This window comes from Alligator mississippiensis, chromosome 1, assembly GCF_030867095.1.
Source record: "Alligator mississippiensis isolate rAllMis1 chromosome 1, rAllMis1, whole genome shotgun sequence".
NCBI classification, from domain to species: Eukaryota; Metazoa; Chordata; order Crocodylia; family Alligatoridae; genus Alligator; species Alligator mississippiensis.
In genome coordinates this window covers 42,149,448-42,173,590 of record NC_081824.1, presented here as the reverse complement: position 1 = coordinate 42,173,590, position 24,143 = coordinate 42,149,448, and the positions used below count along the sequence as shown (strand labels likewise).

General features: G+C 44.3%; 1 protein-coding gene across 6 annotated transcripts in view; it reads right to left on the bottom strand.

The window, feature by feature from the left end:
* Positions 1-24,143, bottom strand: part of ARHGEF10 (Rho guanine nucleotide exchange factor 10) — a 197,706-nt gene that overhangs the window by 76,480 nt on the left and 97,083 nt on the right. For all 6 annotated transcript variants that reach the window (XM_059730159.1, XM_059730148.1, XM_059730140.1 and 3 more), the window contains 3 exons: positions 21,399-21,569; positions 15,945-16,090; positions 9,069-9,244 (listed from right to left, as the gene is read on the bottom strand). In XM_059730159.1, coding sequence (XP_059586142.1) covers positions 9,069-9,244; positions 15,945-16,090; positions 21,399-21,569 — 493 coding nt within the window. The remainder of the gene's footprint in view (positions 1-9,068; positions 9,245-15,944; positions 16,091-21,398; positions 21,570-24,143) is intronic.

The following is a 24,143-nucleotide window of genomic DNA, read 5'->3' as shown; positions in this document are numbered from 1 at the left end:
CAAAGCAACATTGAACCATTTTATTTCTCTAAATTGCAAGTGTACAGATATTTGAAGTAAGGCAGTATAGCTAGGACAAGCACACATCAGTGAAACTGTTCAGATTCAGGTTACCAACAACTCCTTCGGAAGCAGTGATCAAAGGAGTAAACCATCTCTCACTTTCTCTCAGTTACAGCATTTCCTGCTCACTCCAAGCAGGTGTCTTCTGGGAGTCAGACAGCATGTCTTCAGTCATGCTTTGAAGCAAGCAAACCAAACTCTCTCACAGTTCATAGCTAGAATTACAAACCCACGGAGGGATTGTTTGGGCTAGATAGCAAGTGTTACATCCACTAAAAAAGAAAATACAGAGTGAGGGAATAAAAGAACCCTACTTCTCTAAAAAAAAACCCAACTCAACAGCAAATAACTGGCAGAGAAAAACCATACCACTTCATTTATTCCATTGCTAATCTCATAGTGAGACAAGTATTTACAGGCTAACAGAGAAATTGGACAGAATTAATTTAGGTTGCCCGATTTCCTCAGTCAACTGGACTGTTCTTGGAATCTGAAGCATGTATTTCTTTGCTTTCACACATTAATGACCTTACATGCATGAACATTAGTGTGCCACCTCCGACTGCGGTCTCAATAGTACTTTAACTGTACAAGGTATAAGGAAACTTCTCCATCACTTTTCGCTTGTATTATACCTAGTGACCATGTCCTGAAATGCAACACAAACTGCAATTAAATTCAGGCATTGGCAGTACCCTCCTACTCTGTGGCATACTATAGTCTGAGGCCTTTCGGGATTTTGTCTCTGCTTCTACTATAGCATTTCTGGGGTACTTTGTGGCTCCTGATTGACAGGAAAAAGAGCAGAGTGAATGCTCTTGTGGACCACTTACATCTGGTTGCAGGGAACTGGAATCAATACAGGCAGTCCCTTCTAGGTACCAACAAACCAAAATACAAAACAATATTTTACATCTTGCTTCATTTTTTATGGACACTATGGCTGTAACCCCATTTCCAGTTTTAAAAGTACTAAAAAGACCAGCATTTTTCTAATCCTTTTCCCCTTTCTACATTTGTTATAGAGACTATTAGCAATCAGCCACGTCTACACCACCAATTACATCAGCACCAATTACAATGAAGTTATTTTTGCTTTTGAAAGGAATCTGCCTGTCATGTCCAATGGAAATACTGCAAGGGATTTTCTATTTTGCAAGATACTAACAGAAACAGAAGCAAGATGTAGATCCAACCAAGCTCACACCTACATTTGTTTCCATGGTAACCAAAGACGTACATAAATTGACAGAAAAAAGCAGTAGGAAATTCAGCGGAGGGGAATCATGTCTACATTTCAACATTGCACTGCTGCCATGAACAACAACAAATGAAAAGCACACACATCTAAACCACAAACAGGCGGTGAGAGAATACAAATATACTGTGAGAAAAGAAAATAGTTTAGTCAGCACTAAGCCAGGGTCCTTACCATTACTCATGAAGCACTGGAAGCAAAAATAGCATTCAGCCTCCCACAGCATGCAACGTATTTCGGATTTTTCTCCTATTATACTGTTATTTCTTGTGCTCAGAACTGTATGGACAGCATAGGAGTGATGGGTCCATCTCATTTTCTCTAATTCTCATTTAACATTTAGACACCTGGATAAAAATAAGTTGTGTTGTTGCCTGGGTAACTAATGATCAACAAGGACAACAGCAGCAAGCAGGACCCTGAAAGCAGACATGTACATTCCACCTAGACATGACTGAATAACTAGCCTGATCTCTCTTGCTTTAAGGTAATCGTAGAAAAATCATGTAATCTGTCAGAACAAGGTGGGAACCACTTAGGTCAGGGTAACTGGAACGGCATAAATTTGATTTTTACTCAGTTTCCCTAAAGGTCTCCTTAAAAAACAGAGCTCCACACGGACACTGGTATTTATTGTGCTCCTATGTACAGCGGAGGTAAATATGCATGATAAAGCTGATTTTAACTTGCTGCCTTAGAGAGTGGAATATTGTGTTTGATGAATATAGCTGAAATCAGGGCCCAGAGACCATGTTGTTTCCAAGTGGCTGTTGCTATTATAAGGAGGTTGATCTGAATCCATGTTCAGGAAAATGTTCCTGGGGAAACCATTGATAACTGGTTGCTACTGTTACTGTTACAAGGTGTTACTGCAACTGGACTTCAACTCTATAAGGTGATTTACTTTTGTTCATCTATTTGTTTTGGAAAGACAACTATTTTTCCTGAGTAAACCAAAAATGAGTAAGTTAAACCAATTATATTATGACCCACCCCCTTGTTTATGACAGGACTGCAAGTAGCATCATTGTATTTGACTTTCAGTATACCTCCTTTGAGGGAACTGGATTTAATTTGTGCTCTTTCTACACAGTTCAGATCAAATAAGATTCTAAGAGGTCCTAAATGTGCAATCAGCCTCTTAAAAAAATTGACCAAAAAGTAAAAAAAGCAACAAAGCAGAAAATAATCCCCAAACTAATGACATAAATTACAAAAACAATTCAAGGTTAAGAGGAATATATTAAAAGGAACCCTAGAAGAACAAGTATGTCAGTTATTTGACATGTAATCAAACAACAAACAATTAGTCACTAGTGATTAACATTATTGAATACTCACGCAGACCTTAAAATATCAAAGCAATTAAACCGCACAAGGCCCCTGTAGGGTAAACAGACTGGGATTATGATCTCCTTTCTTACAGATGGGGCAAGTGAGATAGAAATGTGAAGTGATCTCCCTCCAAGCCCACCTCACTGAAAACAAGAATGTCCTTACTGTTACTAGTAAACAGATGCACACAAAGATAATTCCACTGAAGCTGGTATGCGTAATCAGGCGACTAAGTGCTCAGCAGTGGCATAAAGCAGTGGATCACAAATCTGACACACGCTGAAGAAGAACAATAGTTAACAAGAATGTCTGGCTTAGAGAGATTTTTGGCCACTGAAGAAGAAGGAATCTCTGACTAATATTTATTGACTTGCCCAAGTTCTCTGTGGGTCTTGAATTGTGGTTCTTTCTTACATTTGATGACCTAGTTTAACACTAATAAACTCCAACACCTTGTAGGAGCTGAATGTAGGCATATCACAACAAAGCCTTCTCTGACCCATTTATTTTTTAGCTTAGGCTTTTATTTAAACACCACCACAATGTTTCTGGCACACAAATATCAGGAACAGGAAGAATATATAAATTACTTTTCATGCTAACAAAAGAAGGATTACTTTGAAATTAGTCCTACTTTCCTGTCTGAATGCTTCTTTAGAGTTGTAAATAGTTTATAAGGCCTGATTCTTGGAAAGAGATGACTGTAGAAATGAGTGGAATAGGCCTATGGACTACATGACCTGAAAGTGGGTGATCACACATCTGAAAGAGCCACCTGGATACCACGTGAAGAACTGATGCAGTACAGAAGGAAAACCCCCACTAACCGCACGCTGCTGGTTACGACATATCACCTCTCCTTCAAACCCACATGGAAAATCCTCACACAATTGCAACCCATGCTAGAAAGAGACCCTAGTCTTAAAAAGATCTTCCCAGAACCACCCGTCCCAGACTTCAAACAAGCACCAAACCTCACTTACCTCATCAGCAGAAGCAAACTTCCTAAGGCCTAGAACACACTGAATGGATCCAGACCAAGCCATGACAAGAAATGCAAAACCTGCCAACACATCTCCACCACCCCCACAACAGACCCATCAGCATTCCTGCATCTTACAGCTGTGCCTCCAGAAATGTAATATATCTCATCCAATGCACCAAATGTCCCAATGAAAAATACGAAGGAGAGACCAAACAACAACTGTGCACCAGAACGAATGCACACTGGAAATCTATCAAAGACAGGAATACCCAATTACCTGTGGGGGCACATTTCTCACAAGAAAACTACTCTCTCCCCAATCTCTCAGTCCTGATCCTCAAAGGAAATTTACAAAGCACTTCTCAGAGACGAGCCTACGAACTGCACTTCATCAACATCCTGAATACTAAAAATCATGGACTAAATATAGATATTGGATTTATGACACATTATAACCTGCGTTACATCTGACTCTCCAGGTACCTCTCCACCATTCAACTGCTACATTCATCCCCCTTTTCTCCCCCTCTCCCCCCCCAGCCTGTCTCTCACCCACTGACTCCTCAATTTACATAGGTTAATAGATTTTAGGGTTGGAAGGGACCTATTAGATCACCGAGTTCAACACCAGCCCAGCCTCTGGCTTCTTTGCTAGTCATTCCATCCAGGAAGAGCACACACCAACTGCAGAGGCTTCCTCACCCTGATGAAGGGTTTTTAAACCCGAAAACTTGCTAATTTTTTTTAACTATTTAAATTGGTCTAATAAAAAGATTTACCCAGAGAACTTTGTCTACCCACATTCTAAAGAGGGACATTTATCCTAACTTTTTTTGCAAATTATCCTGTAGAAGAACCTCAACACATTAACTTTTTAAGACATATTGGAGAACCACAGTTTTTGTCATACAGTCATGACAATATATTTACTGAAACTGTTTAATAGCCTGTGGGTCTAACTCTGACCAGGTATATTATTATAAACCAGTGAAGTAAAAGGAAACAACCCTGGTTTGCACTTGAGGAATGAGATCGGAAATAAATGCTATTTTTTTAAGCTGCAAATATAAAAAATGTTTTGCTTTAAACACAACTGAAGGATATAGACAATGGCTGCCAGAAGTAGAGCACATTGCACTGACAGACTTCCATCTTGATTTCATATCTGGCATACTTCCAGCAGGCTCTCTATGTTTTTCCACAGGTTTGCAACAATGTGATCTGCTTATATCTGCATATACCGGGATGGTGATGGAGAATGTGGGTAGAGACTGGAATAGGGCCCAAGCTAAGGCAAAAGACCATGGAAGCTGGGAGCCACAACACAACAGAGTTGTCTAAATGAGGAAAATTTCCCTTCCTTTTGGCCTAGACCACACAAAGTTTATGTCCCCTCATTTTTTTTTCTTTTTCCTTTGGAGGGGGGCACATATTTGTTCTCATTGTATTTTCTTGAGAATAAAGGTGCATCTGACTTGCATTTGTTCAAGAAAAAAGCTGACACTTGTATTTGTATTTGTTCTCATTGTCTTTTTTCTTGAGAATAAAGGTGCATCTGACTTGTAACTAGAGTCTGAAATATATTCCCACAGCCCTTGTTACGTATTTACAAGAGTAGCTATAGCTGGCGCTTGAATTGCATGTATCCACAAAACCTTCCACCAATATGCATTATAACCGATGCGAGATGAATTTAAATGCATACTATTAAATTTCTCTGCAGCGCCAGAGGTACTGTTTACTTCTAATTTATTGCTCTTTGTCTTTCCATAATGATGGCAAGCAATAACCTTCAAGTGCCCACACCATCCCAAACTGTGGGCAAAAATTATATTGTTTCTTTCTCCCTTGAGATTTATTAAAACTACTATAATACTTTGAGGCTTCATCATAGCAGCTCTTTGATGTACTCTGATATTACAGTGATCACACAGGTTAACTGGAAAATTCTATGCTATCTTCTAAAGAGAATTAGTAAATAAATAGATAGTAATGCCATGGTAACTTGTCAGTATCTAAAAGTTATTATAATGATGCATCTAGAAGAAACCAGGGATCTGAATTTTCTGTCTTTTGCGGAAAAATGTGGATTTCCCCATTTGAAGGAGAAATCCCCAGATTTCCCGCTTTGAACTGGGCAAGAGCTGGTGGGGAACGAGCCACAGGCAGGGGTGGCAGGCAGGTATGGCCGAGCCACTAGGGAATGCTGCGTTGCTTCTCCTTGCCCCCACCACAGCCAGGGGCTGGGGTTGAGGCTGGGGCTGTGGATGAAGCCAGGGCTGCCTACCTCTCATGCCTGGATCCCAATTCTAAAACCATGGGGATGGACAGGGAGACAGGAAGGAAGGTGCCAGAACTCCCAGAGGGGCCAGGCAGGGTCTTCCCACTGGAGCACTGAGATCCTCAGGCATGCAGTGGGTTTGCCTGGCCTCCCTGCAGCAGCAGGGCCTGGGCAAAGTGATGGGCTTCCTGTGCCTCCTGCTGTGCTTGTGCCACTGCAACTTGGACCCGACAGGCTTGTCCGTGCTGCCAGACCGGGCTGTCCCTAACTCACCCTGGGGTAGGCGGGGGTGGTCTGGTCCCAACAGGGTGGCCTCTGCCAGGCATGCCACATCCTTCCTCCTCCTGCCCATGGTGCTGGGGCCATGCAGGGCCTGGCCCAGCCCTGAGGTGGGTCTGAGCACATGGCTGGCTCAGTCCAAGGAAGCACCACAGTAGCTGGAGCAGGTAGTAACAGGTCTGAGGGGTTGCCACTGGCCCCTTGCGCAATGAGCATGGCCCCTGGGCATTCCTGAGGGGCAGCAGCCCAGCAGCTCCAGCCTGAGAGGCTGCTGTTGCAGCCCTAATGCTATCCCCAGGATCCCTGCTGTGTTGCTTCCCCTCAGGAATACCCTTGAGCCATGCTCACTGCACAAGGGGCTGGCAGCAACCCCTCAGACCCAGCATTGCCTGCTCTAGCTGCTGTAGCATCTCCTTAGGCTAAGCTAGCCAGTGCTCAGCCCTGCCTCAGGGCAGGACCAGGCCCTGCATGGCACCAGCACCACGGGCAGGAGGGGAAGGATACAGTGTCTGGCAGAGGCCACCCTGCTGGAACCAAATTCCTCTTTTCCCCAGGGTGAGCTGGGGAGGCCCCAGCAATGCAGAGAAGTTTGCCAGGTCTGGGCTGCAGCAACACAAGCATGATGGAGGCATAGGGAACCTGTTGCCCTGCCTGGGCCCAACTGCTGGGGAAGTGGCAGGGGGAGGGGAATGGGGCACAGACCCACTGCATGGCTGGGAGTCTTGGTGCTGTGGCAGGATCAGGATCAGGGCACAGGAGAGGTCTGCAGACTCATCCCCTGGAGGGGAGGGGAAGCTACAGCTCCACCACTGGGCAGCACTGTCTAGTGGCTCATGCCTACCCACAGCTCACTCCCTGCCAGCAGCCTGGGACCCACGCAGGACTTTTAAACAGAGAAAACCAGGATACCTGATTATAACACTACAAAATTAACTTGGAAGAGGTAATTAGCCACATTAATCTAAAGTGAGAGAGAAGGCAAGGTAGATTTGCACCTCACAGACTAAATGAGATACAGCATAAGCTTTGGTGAACCCAAGCTCACCTCATCAGATGCATGTCCTTTCAGGGCACCTGATTAAGTGAGCTTGGACTCATGACTATCTTTCTCTGATTTAGTCAAAATTGGTTGATACCAAAAACATTGTCCTATTCACATATAATGATGCTCCTATAAATGCTCACAGATTTGATAGTTTTCCTTTTACATTGCAAGTTCACATGCTCCTTCAATTTTTAGTAGTTGAGCTCTAAGAATTACAGAGGAAATGTAAACAGGATTCATATGTGTCCAATAATAAGCCGAGATGCAGAGTGATGGGTAGGGTATACAAAGAGCAGGGGGAAAGTGTTTGCTAATCAAGTTTGATTTGGTAGGGAACAAGTGTTTGATTACTATTGAAGAGTATTTGCTTACTTGCATATACACAACACTATGTCAAAGTGCTGTGCCTATCCTGAACACTGCAGTGTAAAATAGACTGAAGAGAGCTCTGTGCTACTGAACTCTTGCTACTAAGCTCAACTGTTTCTGTTGCCTGGGTTAGCTCATTTAGAGTGAGTGTCAAGTATCACCACACTATACTGCAACACTTGGTGTAGACATACCCTAAACCTATTACTTTCTTTTATCTCCTCCCATTAGCATTATCTGTTTCTTTTATTTTAACCTTATCCTGCCTTGAATGGTTGGTAGGAGAATGCAATAGGAAATGAGCAGAGCTTTCCCCAAAAATAGGCACATTCCTAATCAATGCTGGCTACTTTAAGGTTTGGTACTTGAAATCAGCTAAGGAGAACAACATACTGGACTAGTTTTAACGTGGACTACTAAGAGTAACACTTTCAAAAGATATCCAGGTGATGTAGCAGCCAGAGTCCCATTTTCAAGAGAGACAGACATAACTAGAACCCTTAGTCTCCTACTGCCTTCCAGTAGAAATCTCTTAGTGCTTAAGACATTTTTGAAAATGGGACTTAAGCACCTTTGAAAAATGTATCCAGTCACTTAAGAAGGAGAAAAAATGAACTTTGCCTATGACTGGATTATTCCATATATGTCCACTACGGAGAATCAATGAAAGTGCAGCTTTCCCTAAAGGATGGCACTGGCAACTGAGATGGGAAGAATATAGGGCTGGCTTGACTTTATGTGACAGTTCCTGTGTTCCAGCACAATACAGAAACATTTGGGAACTGGCCAACTGGGTAAGGGACAGACCACTCGTATAAATGAGCTCCTCCAAACAGGCCACTGTGTATCCCTAGGCCTCTCTTGTGGCCTTGCTGTTGTTACAAATGCTGCAATAATTTGTAAGTATGCAGTGGGCATATCTCCTGGATCCCCTGCCAGCTGGGGCTGCTCCAACCCAGCTCAACATATTGCGCTTGAATAAACTCTGGAGCTTATTGCTCTGTAGTTTATTGCTTCCAGGTGGGTGCACATTCAAACGGTGCTCCCAGGAACAATACTGGAGAAATAAGCTCCGAAGTTTATTCATGTGCATTAACTGCACATGTAGATGTGCCCAGTAATGCCTACTTTGCTCCAACAGTAGAGAGAGCAGGAATGCTAGTGAGTGTCCTTTCTTTTCCATAATAAACAAGAAAAGTTCACACCTTGGGCTTGGACATGCATTCAGTTTCTCCAAGGAGAGTCCCTGCTCTCTCTGAAGAAACCACGAGTATACAGAGTTCATAATTTTTCTCCCAGAGTAAAAAAAGTGGCCACTGTGGGCCACTCCTGAGAGTCTCTCTCAGGAGATAGTACTTCTATATAAACAGCCAGTATGTTTTGCTTCTCCCTCCCTCTTCCCACAGAAGGAATAAAGAATATAAAATCATCAGATATTAGGATTTTTGCTCACTTGGCTTAACACTGACAACAACATTCTCTGCAGAATGCTGAGGTGGGAACCTGCAATTCTCTCCTTGTCCTTCACTGCTGCCATATTCAATGACTTCTACTTGTCCAAGAGGCACACTCCATTTTAATAAATACCTTTGGCCAGTTGCCACAATGCCACTACTTTCATACGAAGACCTGGAAGACAAATAAATTAATGATTTTATGAGTTATTATAAAAATTGCTCATGTTATCAATCATTTCAATTTTTATTTTAACTTACAAAATCTACCTACACAGAAGTCTGTAGCTTGTGCATAATATTTAAGAAACATACACACACACACACACACACACACACACACACACAAATGTTATAGGTGTAAGTGTCAGGCAGAGCAAAGTCCATAATGACATAAACAATTTCTGAAGTGCTCAAACATTTCAGAAAACATTCTCTACTAATAGAGAACTGCTAATTAACTAAATCATCTCTGATGATAAATGAGTTAGCCCACAGACAAAATGGAAATAATGATTCATGCATTATACGCCAGAAAGAACCACTACAATCATCTCCTCTGAGCTATGGTACTTGCCACAAGACAAAAAACTTAATATTTTTTGTGAGAACCAGAGCATACATCTAACCTTGAAAAAATTTGTGAGCAAATCAAGAACCATTGCAAACTTTGATAAATTGTTCCAATGGTTAATAAAAACTCTTAAACAACTGGACTTCAATTCTAGTCCAAATTTGTTATGGCTTTAAACTTTAAGACATTGCTATGTCCTCGCCTGCTAAAGCAAGGAGTCCATTATCACATGTTTGTTCCCTGCTGTACTGTGCTTTCATATTTTCTTTGAAATGTGGAGTTCTTGGTGTCTTTCATTATAAGGCAAGTTTTCCAGTCCTTTAATCATTTCTGTAGCTCTTCTCTGAACCCACTTCATCAGCATTCTTCATGACCCAGCACCACCAGAACTGGACACAGTATTCAAGCAGCAGTCATACCTATGCAAAAAGCAAGGAAGCAGGGGTGGATCTAGGGGGGAGGGAGTAAACTGGTAGCCCACTTTGATTTTTGGCCCAACCAAAATTTAAAACCAACTGCTTGGCATGGCAGCAGAGTTTCTAGTCAGGCAGTGTTGAGGAAGTCAATTTACTCTGTGGTTTATTATAATCTACCTGATCCCTTCTAAATTCTTTATTCCACAGGTGTTAATAACACCCTCTTCTTTTTAATGGTCTTGATATTCCACCAGTAAAGCTATCCTTTGTTCTGCAATTCTGCTGGCTGATAGCTGTTTCTGGTAATGAAGCTCCTATTTCGTATCTCTTCAGATTGTTTTTACTCACTCCAATGAAGTTTTTTGATTTTGTCTTCAATCTTAAACTGAATAATATAGCCCTAAGACCCCTAGCGTATTAGTAAAGCTTCTAGTTTATTTTTAACTGGAATAACATATGTTGTTTGGTATGTGATGATGCACCTCACCATGCACATCCCCCTTTTCCATGTGCATCCCCTAAACCCACCCATGAAAGGTAGTATGGGCACCTTACTCCTATTCAATCTTTCCTTGATTATACCTTCAATGATGCCTTAGTTCTTTTGGCTACAGTGTCACTTCAGCAAGCTTTATCAATAAGAGTTGTATGCTTTCTTAGAGGTCACTGATAAAAAAAGTTAAGGAGAATAGGCTAAAACCAGATTCCTGCAGGACCCCACAGGAAACGTACATATTTAGTTATAATTCTCAAAGTACAATTACACATTAAAACCTAGCAGTCAGCAAATTATTTAATGTGTGCCATGTTGATTCAGGATTGCTCTCATTTATTAATCAAGATATCATGTATATAAAAGTCAAAATCCCTAAAGCTGAGGCATCAAACAAATGCCTTGCAGAACCAAGTTTCCAGCCTGTGGGGCTCCTGGCAGGCCAGGTTGGGAGCGTGCCTGCCACAGAATCTGGGGCTATGAGACCCCAATGGGCATGGCTGTCAATGGTGGGAGGGGAGGGGCAAGCACGGACACAGCTCCATTTGTCCTAGGGCCCTTGGCCCAGGTGTGGCCACATCTCTCTCTCTCCCCCCTCCCTGGAGCTGTAGCATGCCCTGATCCTCTCTCTCTCTCTCCCTACCCTTCTCTCCCCAACCCTGTCCCTCCCTGCCTGGAGCTGTAGCACACCCCAATCCTAATTTGCATCCAGAACCTGTCAGCTCTGTCTGCAGCTGTGCAACTAGCACAGCAATAGGCACTCTCAGCTTCTAGCCTCTGGCTGCCTATTCCTTTGCTGTTAACCCTTTTTGGCTGCCTGAGCACTGTTTACTACTGTTTTCCCCTTTTAAAGAAAGAGGAGCTGTAGGCTCCCTGTTACACCCCCGCTGCCTAATGTTAAGGGTGAGTTCATGAAGAGTTCATAAGGGTGAGTTCATGACTTTAAGAAGGCCTTTGATACTGTCTCTCACCCCATTCTCATTAACAAACTGAGCGACTGTGGCATGGATGCCTACACAGTTGGATGGGTTAAAAATTGGCTGATGGGGCACACCCAGAGAGTGGTGTTGGACAGGTCATACTCAACCTGGTGGGATGTGAACAGTAGGGTCCCTCAGGGCTCGGTCCTGGGGCCTACACTGTTCAACATCTTCATCAGCAACCTGGATGATGGGGTGGAAAACACGTTGTCCAAGTTTGCCAATAGACACCAAGATGTGGGGAGACGTAGGCACGCTCGAAGGGAGAGAGAGAGGCTGCAATTAGATTTAGACAGACTACAGAGGTGGCTGGATGGTCATAGGATGGGATTCAATGTAGATAAATGCAGGGTGCTGCACCTGGGGAGAAGGAATCCACAGCATACATACAAGCTGGGGAGCTCCCCCCTTGAGAGCACAGAGGTGGAAAGGGATCTTGGAGTCATGATTGACTCCAAGATGAACATGAGCTGCCAATGCCAGACCACAGCCAGCAAAGCCAACCACACCCTGTCATGCATCCACAGATGCATCTCAAGCCGGTCCAGAGAGGTGATACTCCCCCTCTGTGACATTGGTCCGGCCTCAATTGGAGTACTGAGTCCAGTTCTGGGCACCGCACTTTAAGAAGGATGTGGCCTGCCTTGAGAAGGTTCAGAGGAGGGCCACCCGCTTGGTTGCAGAGCAACAGGGCAGGCCCTATGCAGAGAGGCTGAGGGACCTGAACCTGTTCAGCCTCAGCAAATGGAGGCTGAGGGGAGATTTGGTGGCTGCCTACAAACTTGTTAGGGGAGATCAGCAGCAAATAGGAAGAGCCCTGTTCTCCCCAGCAGCACCTGGGGTGATGAAGAACAATGGCCAGAAGCTGCTAGAGAATAGGTTCAGGTTAGAGATTAGGAGGCACTATTTCACTGTCAGGGTAGCTAGGATCTGGAACCAACTTCTTAGGGAAGTGGTACTCACTCCTACCTTGGGTAAATTCAAAAAGAGGTTGGATGAACACCTGTCTGGGGTCATGTGATCCCAGCGTGTGCTTCAACCAGTGGCAGGGGGTTAGACTAGATGATCCATTCAGGTCCCTTCTGACCCCTAACTACTATGAAACTATGATTCCATCTTCGTTTTCTTGGAGTACCCAGATGAACTTCATCCAAGGGTACTGAGGAAAATGGCAGAGGAGATCATGAATATCCTTGTTAAAGACTCCAAGAAGTCATGGGACACAAGTGAGGTACCAGAGGACTGGAAAAGGGCCAACGTAGTGCAGACAAAATGAAAGATCCAGGGAAATACAGGCCAGTTATTTTCCCCTCTATACCCAGTAAGCTACTGGAATATATCCTAAGGAAGTCCATTTGCAGGCATCTGCAATTTGTTGAGGGGCCCTGCAGGCTAGATGAAGGCATTTGGTGGGCCAGATCCAGCCCATGAGCCATATTTTGTCCACCCCTGTTCCCATGATTCTGTGCGTTGCTGGTTGCTGCATGGGGTTGGGAGGGAATCCTCCTCTCTCCCCTGCTATATGTATCAAGTTTTTTTCCTTCCTTAGAGGAACTGGCTGTAGGCAATGCTGGGTATTTTGACTGAGGCATGCCAATGCTCCTGCTGGAACTTAAACCCAGAGGTTCCTGGCTAAGGGGTCTTACCCCTCTGCTCAGAGTTAGACCAATCACCATATTTGGGCACTGGAAGGAATTTTACCACATGGTCAGATTGGTACGTACTCTAGGAGCTTCTGCCTTCTTCTGTAGAAGGGTGCTGAAGCCTTGTTCCTGGGATCTCTTGAGCATATATCAACCACCTTTGCACAGCAGGGCATTGGATGCTGTGGTTCCTGTTTTACCTGTGGCACGTTAGGGTGGTATATTTGGGTTCACTGTTTAGTTTTGCTAAGAGGCTTGATGATGAAGCTGTATAGGACAGTTTAGATAGGGATGATCTTGCCTCAGGCAGGGAGTTGAAATAAATGACCTTTTGAGGTCTCTTCTAGCCCTTCTTCTTTATGATTCTATGAAAGGGCATTATAAGGCAACATCTTCCCCCATTCCCTGCCCAGTTCCCCAAAGGAAAGGGGGCAACACAGTCTGAAATTCCTCATTTTCCTGCCTCCCCAAGCAACAGCTTACTGCTCTTTTTCAGCCAGTCTGGATAGGTAGCTTAAAGCAATCCAAAAGTAATTTGCTTTCTGTAGGAAATGTACATCTCCATCTGGATTTATGAGGAAATAGTATGCCAAGAAAGCTTCACAGTCAGGGTGGCTAGGATCTGGAACCAACTTCCAAGGGAAATGGTGCTCACTCCTACCCTGGGGGTCTTCAAAAGAAGGCTAGATAATCACCTAGTTGGGGTCACATTTGACCCCAGCATCCTTTCCTGCCCATAGCAGGGGGTCGGACTTGATGATCTGGCTCAGGTCCCTTCCGACCCTACTAACTATGAAGCTCCCTTTGGAAGGAAATAGTTTAATACCCATTTTACTTTTTTTTTCCCCATTTCTTTGTATTTACTTGATCAAACCCATCGTCCAGAGGACAAAAGAGACTCTAAAAGAAAATGTTTATCTGAAGAGAAGATTAGCTGAAGTATGGCCACATTGTGGCATAAGTTAAAAGTAATTAATAATAAGAGCATGAGAGAGATCAGACACATCCAAGCAACTACCAGTTTAGCAATTATCATGAGTAGAAGTCCGTGTACAAGCAGCATAACTGATTTATACCACTGATAGTGATACAAAAAGAAATAAAAATATCCTAAAATATATGCTCTCTCAGCCAAACCTTCTGGGCTACATGCAGAACAGATCAAAATAATGTTCTTATGTAGACTTAAAACTTGTGGAAAATCTATGAAAAACCCTAGTTCTGGACACCCTGCAACTACAGATCTGGATACATGACCCAGACATACAATAACATTTACTGCAAGGCAAAAATGAGTGATGCTTTACTATGTGTCATCTGCTCTGGAATAACTGTCCATGTACACACTCTTACCCTCTAGTGAATGGAAACTGACCCACAGTAACTTAGCCTAGCATAGCATTGAGAACTAAATTACTGTAGTTTAGCTTACCCTTACTGTAAGGTAAGAGCATTCACAAAGGCTGTTACCATGGAACAGCTGACGTTCAGTAAAGCCCCATCCCTTTTATCCAGCATAAATTGTTTCTATGTCTATGTCCTACAATGCATAGCAGTAGGAGATGGGCAGCCCTTTCACTGAAGTGAATAAAGCTTTTCTAAACACATTATTATGGAGAAGGTGTGGGTTGAAAAGGCAAGCCCTAATCCCAACTGCTAGAGAAAAAATAACCAAGCTTTCATGAAATGAGGTTTTGTGTTTTAACAAATCCCCATCACATGCATGCATCAAAACTACCATCCCCAACTAGGCTGGGGAAGCCCACAGGAAGAGGAACACTGTTTGACAATTGCATCAGATGCCTTATTCAGGAACTTGAAGCTCAGTGAGGGTCCTTTCACATGTGAAAGAAAAACAGGCTGCATTTTGCCACATTAGTAACAGTTACAAACAATCCAGGACATGATGTCATGGAACAGAATAATATAAGCAAAAGACGTAATCCTGCAATGAATCAAAAAATATCCAGATGTGACCACAGGACTGAATAAAAGGGGAAGGAAAATAATCACATTTCCTAGTTAATAGGAAACCAGCTTGTGATCTTCCTGAACAGCAATGGGGATTCATTTACAGATACAAATCGAGACTTAGCACTTGCAACATTGCCTAATAGGTAATGAATTATCTAATATAGTCACACTTCAGTAACATAATGTAAGAACAGTTGGTGTATACAGTAAGCCTTAGGGAAGCTGCTATTAGAAAAAGGAAAAAGGTTTAATGGTCCACATATTCTCTCTTAGCATTTACCAACACAAGAAAAAAAAATATTTACAGTACAACCAAGATACTAAAATGTGTGAACACACCCAGCACACAGGAAAGTGATAGGCTGATACCAATAATAGCTAACAATAGTATAGAAGAAAACATGCAAAGATGTTTTTCTCTAAGAACATCAGTCTTAATCCCTTTAGGTTTGAAGGGTGAACTCTCTCCCCACTGAAGTCAATGGGAGCACTGACACCAACTGCAATGCCATGTTTTCACCCCAGATCTGATTTTTTCGCACACAAATTGTGTCGATTTTAGCTGTGTGAGTATGCGAGAGAGTGTGTTCATATGCACACAAAAACTGATTTTACACTTAGCTCATCACACTCACCTATAACTTAAAAAAAGGTAAATATTCCCAAGTCTTCAAAAATAAAACAGCATTCAAGATCACTTAAAAGTTAATAAATACTGGTATGTGCGGGCCATATAAATTTGCTACTATCTGTAATTCTCATCGATTGCTTTCAAGAGTATAAACTGAGCCTTACCGTGCACTGACTGTTGCACACATCAGTACATCATTCAACATGAAGAGTCGTCGTTCTTTGGTTTTGACAATTTCTCCCTTGTCATTGTAAACTGTTTCTATCATATCATCAGTCCGTATGAGGTATCTGTTTCCACTGCTGAGTAACTAGGGTTCAAAAACCATCCATATATTTAATACAGATAACATCCATCATCCAGTATGAAAACCAATAAAATACAATGGGATACCTCTTTCTATATTGTTAAGCACATTCAAAGCTGGATGTAAGGATGTGGATTGACTGTCTCTCGTGTCTCATTGAGGATCAAGCTCTAAACTCCCTTTACAACATTCTGATAATGTAAAGGGGCCTTAAGATGAAATATACACCTACTCTGAGGACTTTTTATGGTGCTATAAATCCTTGAGTGTATGACCATAAATTTCTACAACTGCTTTCTCCCCTCTTCTAGTCCAGCCCATTCACATTTACTCCATGGTTCCAACTCCGCCCAAGGAGGCAAGTACAGGTAGGAGGGTGTGGAGTAATGGCTACCTTCTTTGCCTGCACTTGTCCACAGAGCTGACTGGCCACTGATAAAAACATATAGTTAGGGACCTACCAAATTCATAGTGGAAGTGGGCTGTGCGGCATCTCCTTTAACGTTTCAGGATTCCCTGCAAACCTCCCTATCTTCCCTGCCCATAGCTGATTGGCGCTGGTGGCCCTGCTACTTGCTGCTGGCTGGCTCAGAGGCAAGAATGGTGCCATATTTAAAACCGTAGTTTTCACCTCCCTGCCAATCAGGAGCGAGTGGTGGGCCCCTCTGTCAATCAGGGAGCACGCAGGGGAACTACAAGATTAAAGGAGCTGCTGTGCCACCCACTTCCGCCATGAATTTGGTATGTCCATAGTGCTCACAGTGCACGAGAAGCTGCCATGAATGAGATGCAATGGCACCTAGAGCTCCCACTGGTGTGGTGTGGCATAGTATTGCACCCAAACAGGTGCCAGTACCTAAAACATAAAAATCTTTCTCTTTCTATTTAAACCCCCTCAGTTATTTGTACACAATCACCATGTTGCTACTTAGACAAACCAGAATATAGTTTATGGTATAAATGCACAGGGGGGAAAGATAAAAGTCTTAAATCATCCCTGTACCTCCAGCATCCCCAGAACTGAAAGCAGTCTCACAGAAGCAGTCCTGCCTGCGTTATGAGTACAGTGGATCATGTTAAATCAACCAGATAAAAGTTTAAAAAATGCACCTACAATGATTCCAATTATAATTTATTAATCAGCACCACCTTTCTGAAATAGATTTCAGTGCTGCATAATGCCTAGAAATCCTCATGCTTCAGTTGTATGCTCTAAAACAGGGGTTTTCAACCTTTTTTGGTCAAGGTACCCCTAACAGCCAGTCAAGAAGCTGGGAGTCCCCCAGAGGCCAGTTGACAAGCGCGGCCAGTCGAAGGGAGGGGGTGGGGTGCCACTGGTGAAACCAGAAGTGCCACTGGCTTCTCAGCACCACTGCCGCGTATGCCCTGGGGCCTTCCAAAGTACCACCAGGGGTATGTGTACCCCGGTTGAAAACCCCTGCTCTAGACGATGGAGAAGACTTGATACCTCATTTTAGAAAATTACTTAGAGATCATTCACTATTTCTTCCTTTGAATAAGGCTAGGAAGTAGGAGTATTGATCTGCATACGTGCATGTGTATAGCCTTCCGGTTATTTCATACTTCATTTTCTAGAAGGAACATGGTATTTGCACAGTAAAACAGGCATGAAACTATATACAATGAAGCTGGTAGCCCAAACATGCATTCATGATTAAAGCCAAAACGGTTGTTCATGCATCCATTCCTTTTAAGTCCCTCTCACAGTTCTCTTGAAAATATTTCTGTTTTACCACCCAAAAAATTGAGTAGTACAGGCAGACTTAATACAGAAAAGCTATTGGATACATCTGCTGGCATACTGGAACTACCTTGTCATTAAAGGGAAATAATAGTTCATTGCACTGCATATAGGACCAAATCCTGGACCACGGACAAAATCAAACCAGATTGTCCTTGTGAGAATGATCTATATAAGGATTTTCTATGGACACAGCATTTTTCCCCAGTGTTCTTATGCGACACCAGTGCAGCTGCTGGTACCATGCACAAAGTAGCAAAATTTTAGCCAGTAGATATATGGCTAGAAAAAGATGTTGCCAAATAAAGTGGATCAACCCTGCCTGTGTATGTCAAGGATATGCTCTGGCACATCCACTTCACTGGGCAAAACACACGGTGCCTGTGGTCCTGCTTGTTAATCTAAAGGGACAAGGGGGGACGTGTTCCCTGTTTACAAAAGCACACCACTGGCAATTTCCAGGCTTGAGAGGCCCAGTCCTACATGCTCCAGGAATTCATGTTCAGCATTGGGACCCCTAAGAGCACCTGCCCAGCCTTGCCACTTCCAGAAACATGTTCCTGGCAATCTCCAGGATTGGGCTCCTGGGGCACCTGCCTGGCTTTCCTCATGTACAGAGATGCACCCCGCCAATCTCTGGGACACATGTGGAAGTTGGGGTTCTCTGTTTCCAGAGAATTTCCCTAGAGATTACTGGAGGTGCATCTATGTAGACAGCTAATAGGCAACCCCAGCCCTAAGACTGCACCACAATGGACTGATTTTCCCCATTCCCAGGGGCATAACACCAGAAATCTCAGAGGAGAGCCTCTGGAAGTGGGGAACCCTGACTTTCCCTGCTTCCACAGATGCACCCCAGATATTATTGGGGGTGCATCTCTACACATGGGGAAAGCCAGGCTTGAGGAGCCCAATTCTGCACAGGGAATTCACAGACCATGAAGGACTGGGACCCTCAAGCCCAGAGAACACCTGCCTAGGGTAACAGGAGAGTGCAGGCAGCTCTCGGCTGCCTGTTCTCTCCCATCATAATGCAAATAGAAGTCCACTGAAATAAAGCTGCCCTGTTTATTACTACCTTTTCTCACAGCCACATTGTGGCATAACGAAAGGGCCAACTTCAATGAGCTTAGGAGACTAGTAGGGGAGGCACTAAGGGCCCAGAAGGTAGAGGAGATGGGAGTCCACGAGGGATGGTCGTACCCTAAGGGGGCAATCCTCCAGGCCCAAAGGATAACAGTCCCTGAGAAAAGCAAGGGGGGTAAGAGTGCTCAGAAACCCCCTTGGCTCAGCAAGGGCATTCAGCAATGCCCGAGGACTAAAAGGGAGGCATACAACCAGTGGAAGGGAGGAACTATCACCAAGGAGGAGTATTCCTCCTCAGCCTGGGAGTGTAGGAGGGCTATGAGGAAGGCCAAGGTAGAGATGGAACTCAGGCTAGCGTCCAGGATTAAGGAAAACAAAAAGTCCTTTTTCAAGTACATTGGGAGCAAGAAGAGGGCACTAGGCAATGTAGAGCCCCTGCAAGACACAAACGGTAATCTGGTGGCCACGCCAGACAAGAAAGCTGATATTTTTAACAGTTTCTTTGCCTCGGTTTTCCTGAACACGGACCAGGATATCCCACCTACCAAAGGTAGAGACAATCTTGGGGATAGCTCTATCAAGCCTTCAGTCAGTGCAGATGTAGTTAGGGATCTTCTGGAAGGGCTAGACATTTTTAAATCTGCAGGTCCAGATGCCCTCCACCCAAGGGTGTTGAGGGAGTTGGCAGGGGTCATCGCAGAGCCTTTGGCCCAGCTGTATGAGCATTCGTGGTCATCTGGCCAGGTGCCAGGGGATTGGAAACTGGCTAACGTGGTCCCTATTTTTAAGAAGGGGAGGAAGGAGGACCCAAGTAATTATAGGCCTGTAAGCCTCACCTCAGTGCTCAGGAAGCTCTTGGAGAGAATCATCAAGGAGCACATCTGTGGGGGACCTGCAGGGGAGATCATGCTCAGGGGCAATCAGCATGGGTTCACCGAAGGCAGGTCCTGCCAGACCAATCTGATTGCCTTTTACGACCAAGTAACTAAATTCTTGGATGATGGTGTCGCTGTGGACATAGTCTTTCTAGACTTTAAGAAGGCCTTTGACACTGTCTCCCACCCCATCCTCATCAATAAATTAAGTGACTGCGGCATTGATGCCTGCACAGTTGGATGGGTAAAAAATTGGCTGATGGGGCGCACCCAGAGAGTAGTGGTGGATGGGTTGTACTCAACCTGGCGAGATATGAGCAGTGGGGTACCCCAGGGCTCAGTCCTCGGGCCCGCACTGTTTAACATCTTCATCAGCGACTTGGACAAGGGGGTGGAAAGCACATTGTCCAAGTTCGCTGATGACACTAAGATGTGGGGTGAGGTGGACACACTTGAAGGGAGAGAGAGGCTGCAACTAGATTTAGACAGACTACAAAAGTGGGCAGATGAGAATAGGATGGGGTTCAACATAGACAAATGCAGGGTGCTGCATCTTGGGAGAAGGAATCCACGGCATACATACAAGCTGGGGAGTTCCCTTTTTGAAAGCACAGAGGTGGAAAGGGATCTTGGAGTCATTATTGACTCCAAGATGAACATGAGCCGCCAATGCCAGACCGCAGCCAGCAAGGCCAGCCATACCTTGTCATGCATCCAAAGGTGCATCTCAAGCCGGTCCAGAGAGGTGATACTCCCCCTCTGTGTGACTTTGGTCAGGCCGCAGTTGGAGTACTGCATCCAGTACTGGGCGCCGCACTTCAAAAGGGATGTGGCCGGCCTGGAGTGGGTTCAGAGGAGGGCCACCCACTTGGTGAGAGGGCAGCAGGACAGGCCCTACGAGGAGAGACTGAAGGACCTGAGCCTGTTCAGCCTCAGCAAGAGGAGGCTGAGGGGGGGACCTGGTGGCTGCCTACAAGCTCATCAGGGGAGATCAACAGCAAATAGGCAGAGCTCTTTTCTCCCCAGCACCACCTGGGGTGACAAGGAACAATGGTCATAAGCTGATGGAGAATAGGTTTAGGTTAGAGATCAGAAGGCAATATTTTACAGTTAGGGTGGCCAAAATCTGGAACCAACTTCCCAGGGAAGTAGTCCTCGCCCCTACCTTGGGCAAATTCAAGAGGAGGTTGGATGATCACCTGTCTGGGGTCTTGTGAACCCAGCATTTATTCCTACCTGTGGCAGGGGGTCAGGCTAGATGATCTGTTCAGGTCCCTCCTGACCCTAGCTACTATGAAACTATGAAAGGTATGGGCATCTATTTGCTGCCATAAAAATTTATGGCAGCCCAAAGACGACAAAAGGCAACACCTGTTTCTACCCCACTGTCTCAAAAAGGTGCCCTGCATCTGACCCTATCCTGTTGCCAGCATTACTTCTATGCTATTGAGAAGACACACCAGCCAAAGCACCACAGAGAGGGCTGCAGCCCCCTACTCTGTGTAGCCATTCCATATTCTGCTCGGGGGGGGGGGGAGGGAAGTAAAAGGGAATTAATATATTAAACTCCTAAATTTTCTTTCCAAACCTTATTCAGATAGCGTTCGTTCATGGCTTTTGCTATTTGTTTTATTTCGCAGCGCTGATCTGCATCCCTTTTCCTCTCATTTAATTTCTCTGCCAACGTTTCCAGCTCGGTAAGAGCCATCTGTAGAGGCAGCCTGTCAGGATGTCCTTTAGTAGTATTCTTTAACATATCCTGGTGGGGAGGGGAGAGGGGAAAAAAAAGTGTAGATTTGATATCTTACATAGGTTACAGATGATGTATATGTCTCTAAACTTTTGTGTAAAGTTATTGCATTATTCCTTCGATGCATAAGACAAGGTTATTAAGCATAAGACCAATGCTATTAATGACTTCTTACAAAATACAAACCCATTAGAATCTTCAGCCGATTGAATCTTTTTTTTTGGTAGAATGTTCTTCAAAAAAAAATTGGCCTATGAAACAGAACAGCTTATTTGTAGGAAGTGGATAAGGAAGAGCTTTTAAAATACAGAAAAATATCAGACACAAACAGTATTAAAATACTTTGAAATCAGCATACATTCCAATAACTATGACATCTGCTGGGAGGGTAACACAGCAGTTCACAGGAAGTCCATCAAGTTTTTGGGTTGTATAAGGAATAACTTTTTGGTATGGTGATGGGGAGGCCAACTCCTCAGCTCTTCTTGATTTGCTGCTTGCTAACAGGGAGGAATTGATTGAGAATGTGCAGGTTGAAGGTATTTTGTATAACAGAGACCATAAAATGTCAGAGTTGAAGGTCCTAAGAAAAGGAAGGAGAGCAGCAGAATAAAGAAAATGGACTTCAGAAAAGTAGACGTTAACAAACTCAGGGAACTGATAGGCAGGATCTCCTGAGAAGCAAATTGTGGGGGAGGGGGAAGAAGCAGGGAGAAGAGTCCAGCGTAGCTGGCTCTACTTTAAGACAGCCTTATTAGGGTGCAGGAGAAAATCATCCTGATATGAAAAAAGAATAGGAAATATAGCAGGAAGCTGGACTGGATAAACACTGAACTCTTCAATGAGTTGGAACCCCAGGAAACATCATATAAATGGTAGAAACCTGACCATATTATTAGGGAAAAGTATAAGAGTATTGCATGCATGGGCATTCAGGGAGAAAATCAGGAAGACTAAGGCATGATTTCAGATGCAACGGGCATTGGATGTGAAAGGCAATTAAAAGGGATTTTACAAGTATGTCAGGAGTAAGAGAAAAACTGATGATATTGTTAGGTGTTATCTTTCCCACATGTGAAATGGGAGAATCAAAACGTTAAGGCAGGAAAAGACCAGCTAAGTGCCCTCCGAGCGCCTCAAAGTTATGTCTCTTGACTCTCTTCAGAGGATGATTATCTTCAGCCGAGGTTAAGCAACTCATGCTGAAGTAACATTGGTCTGCTCCATGGAGCCAATACCAGCAATTCGCAGTTCCACAGAATCCCAGGATACACCACTCTCAGCCTCTCCTTCCCACACAGACAATCATTCATCCAGACATATACTGCCCTAAACTGGGCAGCCACAGATGACTGGGAAGCCATGGAGAATTGGTGGGCTAGGGGTGGGGCAGGTAAGCAGGCAGTTGCTGATCTGCAGGGGGTGGGCACCACTGGAAGCCACTGGAAAGCTGGAGAGCCACGGGACAGGTTTGGCATCTCTTACCAATGCCCCTGCTTACCAACCTGCTAGCAACAAGTCAGAATTCTACATCAGAAAGAGATGTAGCTTTTAACATGTGACTGCTCACCACACATGCTAATTTTAATACAACCTAACATTTCATAGAGTTAGCATATGCAAACTATAATATGTAATAGGAGTTTTTCCTGGAATTGAGCCTGAAATGGCCCTCCAGGAATTTGTATCCATTGCTCCTGGTCTTCCTCAGGGGTGACCTAGTGAACAGCTGTTCACCAAGTTCTTGATGTACTCCCCTGATGAAGCAGTAAGCCGCTACCAAGTCCCCTCTCAGCCTTCTCTTTTGTAGGCTAAAGAGGCCCAAGTCCCTCAGCCTCTCCTCATATGGCTTGTCTTGCAAGACCTTGATCATACGGGTGGCTCTTCTCTGGACCCTCTCAAGTTTTTTCACGTCCTTGTTGAAGTGCAACACCCAGAACTGGACGTAGTACCTCCAGCTGCGGTCTCACCAGTGCAGAGTACAGTGGGAGTATCACTTCCTTAGTTTTGCATGAGATGCAATGGTTAATGCATGACAGTGCATTGTTTGCCCTGCTGGCCACAGCATCACACTGCCGGCTCATGTTCACGCAATGGTTGATCACTACCCCTAGGTCCCTTTCAGCCGTTTCATAGTAGTTAGGGGTCAGAAGGGACCTAAACAGATCATCTAGTCTGACCTCCTGCCACTGGCCAGAGCACACGCTGGGATCACACGACCCCAGACAGGTGTTCATCCAACCTCTAATTGAATTTGACCCTTTGTATGAGTCAAATTGTCACCACCAAGCCTGTAGGTATGTTGGGGATTGTTTGCGCCCAGATAGAGTGCATTACACTTCTGAGTGTTGAACTTCATCTGGTTCCAGTCCACCCAACTCCCCAGCCTGTCCAGTCTGCCTGTATCTGCAACCTATCTTCTAGCATGGCCACGCTGCCCTATTACTTGGTGTCGTCTGCAAACTTGGCCAACAAGCTTTTCACCCCCACATCCAAATCATTGATAAAGATGTTGAAAAGCACCAGTCCAAGCACAGACCCCTAAGGGACACCACTGGCCACTTAATGAGAACTCTTTGGGTC